Below are 16,126 nucleotides of genomic sequence, written 5' to 3' on the forward strand. Positions count from 1 at the left end.
ATTATATATCTTAATTCTAAATTACATGCTAAAGTAAGGGTCTGGTTTGCTGGTTCCTGGGAAAATTCATTGGGCTATAACAATAACCCAGCACCGTAGCCCGGGGCGTCTTGGGTGCCAACATAGACTTTTACTTTTATCCTCTTCACCACTGATCGGCTAGTTAGCCGCTTGGGCGATCGGTCACGTCTCTGTTACTTTTCTTTTTCTTTTGTCCTCTTCACCAAATGATCGGCTCGTTAGCCGCTTGGGCGATCGGTCACGTCTCTGTTACGCACTGTTGGTAAGTACTGGGCATGCACCGGCTCCTGAATGTACCTGAACCTGCTCCAGTGTTGGTCAAGTCTGGTCTTGAAAGAGCCCACACTCGGTGCCGTCACAACACTTTCTGGAAGATTGTTCCAAGAGTTTACAACTTTCACTCCAAAAAAGTTTGCCCTCACAGTTTTCTGGACTTGCGGCTTCTTCAATCTTGAGCTGTGACCCCTTGTGGGGTGAGCGTCTGCCAGCTCCAAGTAAGGAAACTCGACTGAGTAGTGCCTAGGCTCATGTTTTCTTGGCGTGGGTGTATCCACTTCCCTTCAATCTGTATTTAGGGATCCTCCCCTCACATGTTGCAATCGTTGAACACATTCATAAGATTCTCTGATCATTGCACTGTTCGTGGTTATTCGTCACACGGGGTAAAGAGGTGTACTAAGCTCACACCGAGGTATGCAAGATATTTTCTTAGAAGTATACCTGTAGTTTCTGGCTCACTTCCAACACTTCACATATGTCTGATACATTTATTCTTTCTCCAGATCATTTTTCTCATATATTTTGATCTGATACCAGAGGTAGCTATGCTTACTAATCGTTCACAAACATAAATATTATGACCTTCAGACACGGTCTACACTTATCCCTTATAGTACACTAGTCCGTATCAATTGGACCTTCCTAATCATCGTATAGACACCTTGCGTTCTCCTTAATACTATAAGTACATACACTTAATATTATATGCCCGTACATTGGTATAATTCGTATAAAACAGCATACAGCAGGTGGTTATCCCTTACCAAAGTTTCTTGTTTTCTACCGTTTTCTGTGACTCTCTACAAGCGCGGTGGTTTTGAATGTCATGTAGCGTAATATGAATTAAAGAGATATTAAGGATGAAAACAATGTGCGGAGTGCAGGGGGGGGGGGGCAACAGTCCCCCTAGTGTTGTCATTCAGATTTAGCTGTTACCTAGTTCAAAATAAGGCCAGGCCAAGGTGCAAATATTACAAAGGAAATTACAATGGGATGAGGGAAGAGATGAGGGGTATCAACTGGCCTGACTCATTAAGGTACAAGAACGCAGACACTACGCTGAATATCATAACTAGTAAAGTGACCCATTTGATTGATAAATATATACCCAAGACCAAACCCAGTGCCTCTAGGAATACAAGGGGTTCCCTACACATGAACCATGCGGCGGTCAACAAAGTTAAGAAGAAAACCCAGAAATTCAAGACGTGGGTTGGGTCAAACGATGAGCAGGACAGGAGGTTTTATGTAAGAGCCAGAAACCAAGCAAAAATAGAGTGTAGAAGGGCTGAAAATGAGTTCCAGAGGCTGGTTGCAAGCGAGGTCAAGTCAAACACAATCTTAACCCTCTCAGCGGATGTCAATGACCACAGTTCATACATTCCTCTCTTAACTTTCAACATTGTTCAGTCTACTTTTACTTGCTTGTTATCTTCCAGCAACAAGATATATACAGTATTGTAGTCTGTGTAGGACTAGAATACAGTACAGTACTGTACTATATTATGTTTTCTCTCATTACAGTACTGTAATTACATATTATATCTGGCTCTCCATATAAGACTTAAACATAAAATGTGTTTCTGTACAGGACCTGAGCATGGAAGCCGGGGTGAGCATCGAGCCAGTTTACCCACAGGACCTGGTGAAGAAAATGGCCTTGAATATCAAGGACCTCCTCAACTCTAAGCGCCATGCCCTTCTGGTAAGTTGTGACGTAGTACAGTACTCTTTTTAACACCTCTTTATTCACACAGGTTAGATGAGGTGGGAGTAGAATGAACATAGCAGTTCATATGTACTGTACATTTGTGGACAAAGTTCCTTGAACACTTTAAGGAAGAACAATTACCCCGGTAATAGAATTAGGATTTTAGCATTTATTTACCGGTACTCAGATTATATTGTATTATGTATATTGTGGTTTTTTTTACTAAGAGCTCCCAACCATTTATCTCTCTCTCTCTCTCTCTCTCTCTCTCTCAGTAGCTGACTGGACTAATCATTGCACAGGATGTTATGGTGGTAGATTTAAAGGATTCTGCAGTAGAAATATTAAGCATGCTAAGGTGTTACACCTAGAGAGTTCTATCTCTCATAATTTTTAATTGTTGATTGTCGATGTAACATTGTAATTGCTGACCTGGTTACATGGTTAAAGACCTTAATTGTTGAAGCACAGCAATAACATTACACAGTAATAACAACAGGTTCCAGAATCCGAAAAGTGGAAGATGAGTAAACCTCACTATAGCTCATTCCATACCGAGGGAAACTTAGACATCTCACAAAATTGTGGCCAAAAGTTAAATAAAAAGATTTTTATTTTGGAGTCAAGTGGTTTTAAGTTAAGGTTTTCTATTATATGAAATTGTCTATAGGTCATGAAGTAATTCTAGGCCTCACATAAGTGAATGGGTTAGGGCTTCCACCATTCAGCAGGTAAGATGGAGACTACAGATGACAGTTTGATAGACCTTTGATTATTATAGAAGATGCATTCTGACATGTTCCTGTTTATAAACATTTCAGGAATTCTTTAACTTTCAGATTAGTAAAGCCCAATGCCAGTTCCACCTGCTGTAGTGCTTTGTCTGGTGTTTGGGCATACAGTTTAAAGCCAGTTAAGGAAGTAAATCTTAGTCTAGCTGTAGAATAATACACCCTACTACTGTGAATCAAAATATTAGATGAGGAATTTGATGACCTCCGTATTACTATTACAGTGGTCCCTCCATTAATGAACACAATTGGTTCCACAGAGTCGTTAGTTAACCGAAAATGTTGTTAAATGAATCTATTATTTCAATGGGATATTGGGTAATTGGTTCCAACTCACAGAAAAAGTACACACAAAGTACTGGTAATAGAATTAACAAAACATTAAATTTAATCTAATACAGTACTGTACTATACAGTATACTGTATAATAAAAAAAAAAAAATAGAATACTATATTTTAACATACTTTGAGGTGTGTATATGTCGTATTCCCGGCAGCTTTGTTTTCATATCAAACGGCTGATTGTAGAGGCAGTCGATGATGACATGCCATATTCTTTACAGAGTGCATTGGTTCTAATTCCTTCTTGTTTCATAATAATTTCTGCACTGTATATTATCAGTATGTGAACTAAATTTCAGAATGACCAATAATTGCAAAAATATTCAAGAGCACAACTTTCTTGATATTTACTCCACTGGAAACAAATGTAAACATAGAACCAATTACTGTATTGGCGGACTAGCCGATCAGCTGCTGCGCACAACAAAGCGTGTTTCTCGTAAGGCTTTCGTTAATCGAAGTTTTGTTCGTTAATGGAATTGAAAATCCTTATGGGAGCTAATTCATTAACCGAAATTTTGTTGATTGGACCGTTCGTTAATCGAGGGACCATTGTACTGTACTGTATAATAAATTTATTAAAGACATTTATAATTCTTACTGCTGATTTGATTTGATAATCAGCAGTTGATTACACAGGTACTCTACTGTATTCTGTTATTTCCATTGTTTTGTTTTGTAATCAATAATTAACAATACAGTACTTACCTGTAATCCTGATTTTTAGTTGTGGTAATTGGTGAATAGTTATATTTTACTATTGTTAACCCTTGTACTGTAGTAAAAAATGGGTTTATTTGTACCAAATTAATATTGCAGACAATTTTTTTTTATTTTCCTTCAGAGAATTGTAGAACATTTAGAAGATGCTACAACAACATACCTGTGGAGTGATTATCTCAGACTGAACACATCACACCCTTTGCTCATGAAAGACCTGGACCCCAACAACTCATCCCATGAGATGACACTTGATGACAGACTCGGTGTTCCTGTCAGATACAACATCTCTGGCATACATGTTCCTCTGGAAGTGTATGAAGGATGTAAGTTTTATTAGATTCTTATTTAGTGTTCACATATGACTGCTAAGATAAATAATTGTCCTTGTGAAAGAAAATCTTCATTTATGTAGATAAAAAGGTAGATATAGCATAGCTATATGAGCAGAAGCAAACTCTTTTATAGAATGTTATACCTGTACAGTACTCTTGATGTGTGTACGTACAGTATGATAAGGGTTGCTATTTATTTATCTTTAAGTGATCGGCTATATCTTGAAATAAAAGAAAAACTGTTTCATCATCAGTACAGTATTCTGGCACTGTACAGGTATTACTGTTTTAAAAATATTAGGTGAACCAGTACTGTAGACACCGGTGTTAATAGTAACTAAAAAATTATTTGCATCAACTTTATTTTTTCATAAATCAATAGATTTTATTTTTACAAAGAAAGTAATTTGAAACTTATGGAAGATATTGTGACATGTGAAATGTGTAGAAGAACTTTCTGTGATTTTTAGCACCAGTAGTACAGTATAACTATTGACAAATGGTTACCAATCATAAGATAGATTCATTAACTGGAGATTGGTATGAATTGTGAAACAATGCTCCTACTCATTCCTGAAATTCTGCATATATAATTAATTATTGTTCTTTTCTTTGTCAGATTTTGGGGTGATAAGTACTGTACTGTAGCACAGTACAGTACACCAAATTGAATTATTTACATTAATAATAGTTATCTAAGGATTTAGAAATGTCTAACAAAGTTAAATAAATTAAGTGTAAATTTTATATACCAAATTGATATATTGTACATTACTGTACTGTGCAGTACACTGATTTCTAGAGTGGGGATGATAGTTTAGCAACAGTTCAGTGCAGAATATGGAACAGGTGATTTTTAAAGATATATACGACAAGACAGTATATTGCAGTAATTGAAAACAAATAATTTGGGAAAAATTAAAAAAAAAATGCTTGCTGCAACCTATATTCATAAAACAGTATATATTGTTGGGATGTACAGTTGTTGTTATAATAAGGAAAATGAAGATTCTTTTTCCACAGTCATGTGAGTATATTAGATTTTAACTATTCTGCTGATGCTTTAGAAGTTTACATCTGTGACCCAGATATGTTACATATGAAAGTTTATAATGAAGTACCACATACATACATTAGGATTTTTAATTTCATGCATCTTTCTTAATCTACCCAAATTTTGTAAAGCGTAAAGCATTTAAGCAACCTTATGTATATACTGTATATACTGCATATACCAGTATATTTATATACTGTACAGTATACTTGTACTGTATATATACTGGTATATTTATATACTGTATATATATACTGTATATGTTGTATTACTTTATTCATTATAATGCATGCCATGTTACTCTGATCTTTCCTTTATCAGGGAAGTAATAGAGGAAAGGAGAAAAAGTGTTTTGACTGGAAAAAAGTTGAGCATGATATGATAATGATCACCTGAATCAGCTCATATTGTGATATGCTTTTTTTATATTTTTTATTGGATGTTGTTAGCTGCACTCTATTGTCATTCACTGGAGCAAGAAACACACTTTCCGCAACATTTGCGTGCTAAGGAAGGTTGTGCATCTTTTGTTTACCGGTAGATGTTTCACCAAATATTGCCACTACTGTACCATACGCTACATGTAATACTGTATACATACTGTTTTATATCACATTATAAAGGTGTACTATGAGGGCTTGAGCTGCCACCCTTCATGAGGGCCTGTGTGCCAGTAACAATTCCTTTTACTCTTATATATCACCATTGGTAGCGTGACGATAGGAGGCTCGTGGGTAGGTGTAATGATAGTATCAAGCAATAGGGAAGAAATAACGGTAAATACTGTAGGTAAATAATATACACAATTATACAAATACCAAGTTTATTTAAACATGAATATGAAATTAGAAGAAAGAATTGGTTTGTACTAACAGACGAAATCTATTGCTAGGCCCTCAGGCTCAACATACTCACACCATTACTGGGTGGACATATTCAATACCCTTCCAACCCTACTGGGTGGACATACTCAATAGCACAACTAGGATAGTCACTTAGCACCATACATACTAGGGCAACTGCCACTACAACACTCAGTCGTCAGGAGTGATACTCAAGCAACAGCCATGGGGTCCAGCCACCATGGAGTACTATCCGACGAACTCTGGAGATCCCAGTGGGTTAATTCCACCACACAAATATAGCCCTACTGAGGTAGACATTCATCCACCAATGATGGGGGCTGGTAGTGGTGTGTGGCTTGGTGGTCCAGGGTCACCTCGTGGACCGAGCGTTAGGCCCAGACGAGCCAGCTATGGGGGCTATAGGTGGTCTGAAGTGTCTGACGGCCGGGTCTCACGAAGGTAACTGATCCTACTGGACCTCGGACATGTCCCCAGACATAGTGGATACAACATCCACCCTACAGACACGGCCTAGGCTGCGTTAGGGACCTGTATGGATGAAGGGACGGGCACTTACTAACGGTTAAAATGCCCGCGGCGCCCTCACTCAAACTAGACCAGGGAGTCCAGCTACTCCTATTCCAATGAATTAATTTACGGTACCCTCTGACGTTGAAATTGAGACTATGAACTCATTTTCATTCTCTACTATTATCTTCACTAACAATGCTCTGACTCAGCTATCGAAAGCAGAATTAAATTGATTACAAAGGAATGGATGGCAACAGGTCCCAGCATACAGCGTCTGCTCCCATAGACAAAGGCGGGGGAAACAGAGAAAACGGGGGACGTTTCCACTGGGGGACTCGGAAGGTTTTGTGGACGTTTGAGCGTAATATGAATCCTTAAGGTTTTCAGGTTAGCTCTTATCATGACCATTACAAAGCTTCCTCCTTCCCCAAGATTCATCATTATGCGGTAACGTTCAGAAAACACGTAAGTAGTGACATACATATTAAATCATTAATATAAAGTATAAATCCTCATACAAACATTGCACAAATTATATCAATAAAACTAGAAAAATAATTCCCTACCGGTGGTCAGGATTAGGTACAAGAAATGGAAATCTGTTAACATACAATTAGAATGTGACACACCTTCATAAAAAATATATTGGGATACATATTACAAAATAGCACCAAAAATAATAGCACATGGGGTTAGGTCCATCATGTCATAATAATACTGAATGGCGGTAAATACATCATATCATATAATAATAAATGGGGTTACATACATAATATCATATAATAATAAATGGGGTCAAGTACATCATCATAGAATAATAATGATTTGAGTTAGATACCTCATATCATATAATAATAATAATAAATGGTGTTACATGTTACAAAATACACCCTCACATCGGTAGATAAAATGCACACTCAAATTTCCTTACAGAACTCAAATTTCAATGTTCATAGATTATGAAAGTTTCTTTTACGCGATTGGTCAAATGCTGACAGGACACACTGAGATTTAACATAGATTTCTCAAGCTAGGACATAGACGAACGGACCCCATCAAGTCAAAGGAATGATTTGTTGCCCTTAATCTTAAGAGTTATGTCGCACTCGCGAGAGGCAGCACCCTTCAAGGGACTCCGAACGAGCGGGTATTCCCAAGAATTCAATGCTAACGAAACGGTCCTCATGAGAACACCACCAAACCAAAAACTGTCTGTACTTATGGCATTTGCCATGTAGAAGTAATAGCACCACATTTATATGCCCAAATACTCCCTGAAAGTCACGCACTCTACACCTATATACCAACAACACCCAGCCTACGTAGGACTTACCAACCAGAACTTGAGAACTCACCACTGGTATCTTTACTCATACTAGTAACAGATACCCTTCAGATGATTGCATAACTGCCAATCCATCTTCCAATCTCTGTCTTTACTGCAAATTGACCCTTCCTCTGCAAAATACTTTTAATAAAAAAAAATCATCAGTTCTTTACCTATCCCTTTTCCACAGTTACTTATAACTGATTGTGCACTTCATTATCAACCAATGGGGGTCACTTAAAAGCTCACTGCTTTTAAAGATCCAGTCTAACCACTGGTTTTCTCCTCCTTTACCCATGGCTTTAGCGAGTTTAGCCAGAAGTGCTTGGACTTTTGTTGCTAAATCAACAGCGGCTTTGGCCGTCATGGTCCCCTTATTTGCGTTAGCATCTGCCATTGTGTTACAACAAATCAATACTACAGGTATACCCCACTGTAAATACAATACATGCACAGTGCTCACTCAAGACCCCAGGACTGGTACTGATTTTCTGCAATACGACTAACACTCCATGCATCAACTATTCAAACTACTGTTCAGATTATTAATCTCCCAAAAGATAATATTATGGCATCAAAAATTCACTTAGACACTTTGCCATTCACAGACTCAGTATGGTGCAACACTGCGTGAACACTTCACGAATGTCCGTACTCACAATTCTGGGTCCATACACTTGTATAACATTTTCCATATACCGTATCACCATAAGGTCCTCACATATATAATACTGTATTCTGAAAGTATACTGGCATTAGAGTTCACATAACATACGTTACACAAACTAATGACCCGTTAGCACCTGGTTAAAATAACTTTAAAATTATAGCGTATACATAGGAATATTAATAGTAGGAACTGTAAAATGCCTTGAGATATTAAGTAAATGGAATATATATCCTACCTAACACATAACTAAAGAATATGACAAGTATAGAATTAGCATCCACTTAACCTTTGCATATAGTGCACTGCTTCTGTTAGCACTCAGAATTAAAACACTGGGCACTCCCACGATGGAACATTTCACAACTAGTGCCACGGCCCAAACATGTATTCACTGTCTATAAGTAATACTGAGTTAACAACGGAAAAAAAAATTTGGGGCAGATTGTTACATATCAAAATTCTTCCAATATTAATGAACCTTATTCACACTCCACAAGTTATTGTTGCAGGTTTCCTTTTACTTTAAACAAGACTTTTCTAACCTAACTCCAAGGTATTTCTTTGAACTTATTTCACTCTCTCTGCAAACCACCACAAAAAGCTGTACCTCGGAAAAATATGGAACAAAATTATTAGCAATCTGAAATACTCATTAGTTACAGTGGAATGATTATTAAATACCCGTACAGAGAAATGGTTATAACTCAGTTAAAAACTACAGTATCACAGTCATTCCTCCCAACTCGATACTATGTTCATTACATCACCATAGCTGCCACCATTTATGAGGGCTTGAGCTGCCACCCTTCATGAGGGCCTGTGTGCCAGTAACAATTCCTTTTACTCTTATATATCACCATTGGTAGCGTGACGATAGGAGGCTCGTGGGTAGGTGTAATGATAGTATCAAGCAATAGGGAAGAAATAACGGTAAATACTGTAGGTAAATAATATACACAATTATACAAATACCAAGTTTATTTAAACATGAATATGAAATTAGAAGAAAGAATTGGTTTGTACTAACAGACGCAATCTATTGCTAGGCCCTCAGGCTCAACATACTCACACCATTACTGGGTGGACATATTCAATACCCTTCCAACCCTACTGGGTGGACATACTCAATAGCACAACTAGGATAGTCACTTAGCACCATACATACTAGGGCAACTGCCACTACAACACTCAGTCGTCAGGAGTGATACTCAAGCAACAGCCATGGGGTCCAGCCACCATGGAGTACTATCCGACGAACTCTGGAGATCCCAGTGGGTTAATTCCACCACACAAATATAGCCCTACTGAGGTAGACATTCATCCACCAATGATGGGGGCTGGTAGTGGTGTGTGGCTTGGTGGTCCAGGGTCACCTCGTGGACCGAGCGTTAGGCCCAGACGAGCCAGCTATGGGGGCTATAGGTGGTCTGAAGTGTCTGACGGCCGGGTCTCACGAAGGTAACTGATCCTACTGGACCTCGGACATGTCCCCAGACATAGTGGATACAACATCCACCCTACAGACACGGCCTAGGCTGCGTTAGGGACCTGTATGGATGAAGGGACGGGCACTTACTAACGGTTAAAATGCCCGCGTGCCCTCACTCAAACCAGACCAGGGAGTCCAGCTACTCCTATTCCAATGAATTAATTTACGGTACCCTCTGACGTTGAAATTGAGACTATGAACTCATTTTCATTCTCTACTATTATCTTCACTAACAATGCTCTGACTCAGCTATCGAAAGCAGAATTAAATTGATTACAAAGGAATGGATGGGAACAGGTCCCAGCATACAGCGTCTGCTCCCATAGACAAAGGCGGGGGAAACAGAGAAAACGGGGGACGTTTCCACTGGGGGACTCGGAAGGTTTTGTGGACGTTTGAGCGTAATATGAATCCTTAAGGTTTTCAGGTTAGCTCTTATCATGACCATTACAGTACTATATTAGACATGGTGTCAGATCATAACATACAGTATAGGAGATGAGTAAAACACAGTATTAAACTGTGATCTCCTTTTTATATGAGCATTTATATGATATGCTAGTCAAACTCTTAGGTCATGAATATGTAGAAGAATACAGTAAGTCTTAAGAAGGAATGTCATACTATGTACTGTATAGTACTGTATGTCAGTTGCCATACTTTATAGCATTGTGGGGTAAACATAAATACAACTTTTATATGCAGTTCGTTTACAAGCATAAATAATGAGTTATTGGGGCGCCAGCGGTAATGTGTGTGCTGAATGATACATAAGATTATATTATAGCCACTATTTACCTGTGATTACAGAGGTAGGCGTTGGTTGTACAGAACAGCAGTAACACCTGTATCTCCTAGGTTCAATTCCTGGCCCGAGTCAGATGTGAGAAAGATGTTATCCAGCATGACCTGCAGTGTAATGGTCAGCATGCTCGCCTCACAAGCGAGCGGACCCGAGTTTGATCCCCTAGCAGGGTGAAACTATGGACAAGTTTCTTTACGCCATTTGCCTTTGTCTACCCAGCAGTAATTGGGAACCTGGATATTAATCAATTTGCGGATTATACTCCGAGGTAATGGTTAGCCAGTGCAGTTGGCGAGTTGTCCGGTCTTCTCAGGCTATTCCTTGACACTGAGTCATGCAGCTTGTTAACTTAAGGTGTGGTTGTTGTGTTGGCGACAGCTTCTTCACCTTAAACAAATTCTCGCCTAGGTGGCCCTTGGGCCGGCCATCCTCGTTACACGAGGGGCAACCATTATTACCAAACATCACAGGTTTTTCTCCAGGTACTTCAGTTTCCCCATGTACTTACACTGGATAATAAAGACCATAACAAAGTAACAAAGAACAGACCAGCCACCCGGATGGCTGATAAATTGATAAGTGTTGAAATAGAGAAAGACCCTAATCAAAACAGAAACATCTGCTTAGGGTTGATGGTTTTGACCTTAAACAAGGAGGAAGTATTCATTTATTTTTGGAGAATGTTACTCCCAACAGGAGGCTGCAGTGTTAGTAAATAATGAACTTACTATAATTGGTTCACAGTTAGACAGGGAGTAAGGCAAGACTTTTCTATCTCCAGCATTGTATAATATATACAGTACTGTATTCAGAATTCTTAATGAGAGCAGTTTTAAGTGTTAATGAAGGAATTAAAGTTGATGGTAAAGTAATATCAAATACTGTATATGCAATGCAGATGGTACTGCTCTTATCATAGATTAGTGGAAATAGTGAAAAATATGGTTTCAGAGTTAATGCTGTAAAGACTAAAATAATGGTTGCATCCAAATTGGAAATTAATCTTAAAATATAAATTATGGTAGACAACAGGAATTTTAACAAGTGGAAAGACCTATTGAAAGGGGACATTTACTTCAATTTGAGAAAAAGGCTACTGAAAGGCTTTATTTGGCAAGGACTGATGTGTGGGTCAGAAGCATGGACAGTTTCAGCAGACACCAAGAAGTGGTTGGAGACCCTTGAAATGTGTTAGTATAGGCGAATACTAAGAATAATTAATACTGAGAGGAAAACAAATGAAGTGCTGTACTACTATGATTCGCAAGAACTTCAAGAGAAATACTTGAAATGTAGAGAAAAAGAAAAATGAGATACTTTGGTCATATAATTAGGAATGAGGGAATAATAACAGAAATATTAATAGGCAGAGTTGAGAATAGGAGGGAGATAGAATGGATGAATGAAATTAAAAACCGAGTCCCTAGTGACAGACAAGACCTCGGAGGATTGGTCATAACAGCCCGAGAACATAGTTGCTAACCCTCAGATAGGAGGATGGTACTCTGATAGATTGAGTCAGAGATCAGAGTCACAACTTAAATTTCTGAGATGTTGACCTTTGTGAAAATGTCTTAAAAACAGTTGAATTATTGTTTTGTTTTGCTGTTGTTTTTATATGGTAAGTACAGTATAGCTGATAAATATAATTCCACATATTGTAGTATCTCCTGTGTTGGATACTGACTTGGACCAGATCATTATAGCAACCCTCAATCTTGCATATTGTAACTTGAATAAGCTAAATTAAATTGGGTGTCAGCTCCTGATCTTGCCTAGCTTATACTACAGACGGGCAAGGGGCAACCTAATTAAGGTGTATAAGCATCTCAAGGGGCATTACTCAGTCGAGTGTCCTTACTTGGAGCTGGCGGACGTTCACCCCATAAGGGGTCACAGCTCAAGATTGAAGAAGCCGCAAGTCCAGAAAACTGTGAGGGCAAACTTTTTCGGAGTGAGAGTTGTGAACTCTTGGAACAATCTACCAGCAAGTGTTGTGACGGCACTGAGTGTGAGCTCTTTCAAGACCAGACCTGACCAACACTGGAGCAGGTTCAGGTACATTCAGGAGCCGGTGCATGCCCAGTACTTGTACTTACCAACAGTGCGTAACAGAGACGTGACCGATCGCCCAAGCGGCTAACGAGCTGATCAGTGGTGAAGAGGATAAAAGAAAAAGAATATGAGTATCAGATTCATCACAGACAAACAAGTTACTGCAGTTTTATTTAGAAGTCATTTACTAAAGAGCTTGGGGTGTTGGTGGTACAGCAGTACAGTAATATGATAGCCTCTCACAACTGCATTAAGGGTTCAATCCCCAGGTCGGTTGCAAGAAGGGTGTTATTTAGTGCAGATTGCCTCCAGGTAATTCAGTCTCCTCTTGTACTAACACTGGACAACAAAGTTCATAACAAAGAACTGACCAACCTTCCAAATGGCCAGTAAGCTGACAAGTACGGTTGTGGAAATTATAACTTAATTAAATTAAACAAATATATAGTATAGTTTACAGGGAAAGGATACCATTCTTCATTATTTTCTCATTATCTTGATGCTTTCACATATCTGAATAATGTGCTGTACTGTTTCAGGTAAAGTGGTGTTTCTTGCTCCAGTTTGCACATGAGCTTGGTGTACCCATGAACTAGACAGTGGTCTGTGGGTGGTGGGTCATAGAGCCTTGCTAGATCCAGCCAAACAGCACATTTATATGTTGCATTTGTCTGTCATACTCACACAGTAGGCTGCATCCTCAGGGGTTCCATAGATCCTGTTAGTATGAGGGACAATGATCAGAAATGTCTTTCATGTACGTATTTACAGTGTGTTAGGTGTGTTTAAAAAGTGTCCAGACATACTGATGTGTGTGTGTGTGTGTGAGAGTACTATATGTGTTGTTTCATACTGTGGTAGCATTCTTTAGTGGATTTATGATCACAGACCCTTTGAGCATTCTCTCCCTTTTTTATACGTTATACTACAGTGCTCGCCTCATGTTCTGAATGTTTCTGGTTGCATCTGGGGCACTCTCAGTCCACCCAGCTTTAAATGGAAATGATGACAGTTGAGTATAGTGTCGGCCATGCTGCCTTCTTGCATACTGAAGGTTTAGCAAATTGTGTGCTGCATCCACACTCTAATAGGCCTATTAGACCCAATTTACACATAGTGATACATACACAGTAATATTTTTCCTACGTCTTTCAAAATCACTTGTTTATTCTGTATAGTCTTTAGGTTCAGTATACTTCCTTTGTAATGCAAAAATACAGTAATGAATGCTTCATACCAGGATATGATTGCCAAAGACAGTTTAACCTTAAGAAAAGTTCCTCATACAGTATTATAATAGGGAAAAAATTAATAATAAAGAGATATTCAGGAATATAGGAATTCTGAGGCAAGGCATGTTGCAGTTTATAAGAAATTATGTTAAATTTTCTACTATCTGAAATAGGTTAAGGTAATCATTGCATAATATGCTTTGAAAGTTTGAATACTGTACTGTATATAAAATTTTGTATTACAGATCAAGTTTATTTATCCAATATCCATAGGATTTAAAAAATTATCTCTTACTAGCCTTTTCTAGGAATGCAGCCCCAGTACATTATAAATGAGGGCAACCTATACAGTACAGTATGCTGTACAAGTACTGAGCTTTAAATATAAATTTTTTCTTGGTGAATGAGTTTACAGTTTTTGTGTACCCTGTATGTATGCACAGTATACATGTAAACAACAATGTGTGTGCCTGTAAGTGTATGGTTTTATCTATCTTTTAATGTTTCATCACTTTTTATGTAGGTTTCAGGCCCGTAAAAAACACTGTAAGTGGAGTGTAAATTTCTGAGATATTTAGAGGAGCAGTAGAGATGGACTCTGCATCCCAACATTATCTAGAAGCAAACATTATGACTTTTTTTTGTGTGTGCGTGCTTGCGTACGTGCATACATGCATGCTTTCCTCTTCCCTGATATTATTTTCATTTCTTACCTTCAGATTTTTTTCCTATACAGTGACCCCTCCGTTAACGAACCCAATCCGTTCCAGAAGGTCGTTCGTTAACCGAAAAGTTCGTTAACCGAAACCATTGTTTCAATGGGTTTTTGGGTAATTGGTTCCAGCTCACCGAAAATTTCCTAAATTCAACAAAAATGGTAGAAAAGTTCACTTACTCTGAGGTGTGTATGTAGAAGGCTCCTGGATGATGATGATGGGATTTAGAATGGGGGTGGAGGAGAAGAAAGAAGAGAAGGCATTGGGGTGGAAGAGAAGTCACCCCATGGCGCCATTTCACCCATAAAATTTTAGCTCTGGTGTAATTCAAGATTATTTTCTTTAAATCAACACTGCACTGCATTATATATTGTCAATATGTAAAATATATTTCAAAATGCTTGGAAACACAGAAAAAAGCGTTTAGTTGAAGAGAGTCTCAAGCAAGATGTTACCTCCAGTGAAAACAGAGAGAGACTAACTCATGTTTGCTGTGTTAAGAGGCTGGATGCCGCTCATTAAACTAGTCACTTTACCTTCAATTATGTTCAATAATTGTTAAAATGACTAAAAAATTGAATATTAAACTTTTAAAATTATTGAATAGTATAAACTTCTTGATAGTTACTAAAATAGTAAGGAATTTAAGCCCTAGAACCGATTAATGTATTGGCGGACTGATACTAAAGCTGGTTGCCCGGTCAGTGCAAGCGAAAACATGTTGAGGTCGGTTCGTAAGAAGTTTGTTAAGCAAATTTTTTTTCGTTAACCGAATTGAAGATCCTTATGGAAGGCAGTTCGTTAATCGAAATTACGTTAACCGAGGTGTTCGTTAAACGAGGGGTCACTGTATGTTTTTTGTTTGAATTTTGTCTTTATTGCAATATACAGTTGACAACCCTAAGGGTTGAACCCTTTATCCGAAATTCCAAAAACCGAAAAGCTCCAAAAACCGAAAGTTTTTTTTGTGGGCATTTTATTTATTTATTTATTTTATTTTATTTTATTTTATTTTTTTTGTCTTCCTCTTTCTCCTTTCTCTCTCTCCAGGGATTAGCCCACCCGGGCATAGATCACTGACCCACATTGGGGCCTGGGGGGCGAAAATGTAATACGTAGTAATAATACAGTGGCCCCTCGGTTAACGAACTCAATCCGTTCCAGAAGGTCGTTCGTTAACCGAAACGTTCGTTAACCGAAACC

The 16,126-nt window shown here is 38.3% G+C and overlaps 1 protein-coding gene across 1 annotated transcript in view; it reads left to right on the forward strand.

The window, feature by feature from the left end:
• LOC121861233 (voltage-dependent calcium channel subunit alpha-2/delta-2-like) overlaps window positions 1-16,126 on the forward strand; it is a 204,252-nt gene that overhangs the window by 96,059 nt on the left and 92,067 nt on the right. Inside the window, exons 3-4 of the mRNA XM_042358883.1 lie at window positions 1,892-2,005; window positions 3,989-4,190. Of these exons, the coding sequence (XP_042214817.1) occupies window positions 1,892-2,005; window positions 3,989-4,190 (316 nt within the window). The remainder of the gene's footprint in view (window positions 1-1,891; window positions 2,006-3,988; window positions 4,191-16,126) is intronic.

The sequence above is a fragment of the Homarus americanus genome, unplaced genomic scaffold, assembly GCF_018991925.1.
Source record: "Homarus americanus isolate GMGI-L3 unplaced genomic scaffold, GMGI_Hamer_2.0 scaffold21314, whole genome shotgun sequence".
Taxonomy (NCBI): Eukaryota; Metazoa; Arthropoda; class Malacostraca; order Decapoda; family Nephropidae; genus Homarus; species Homarus americanus.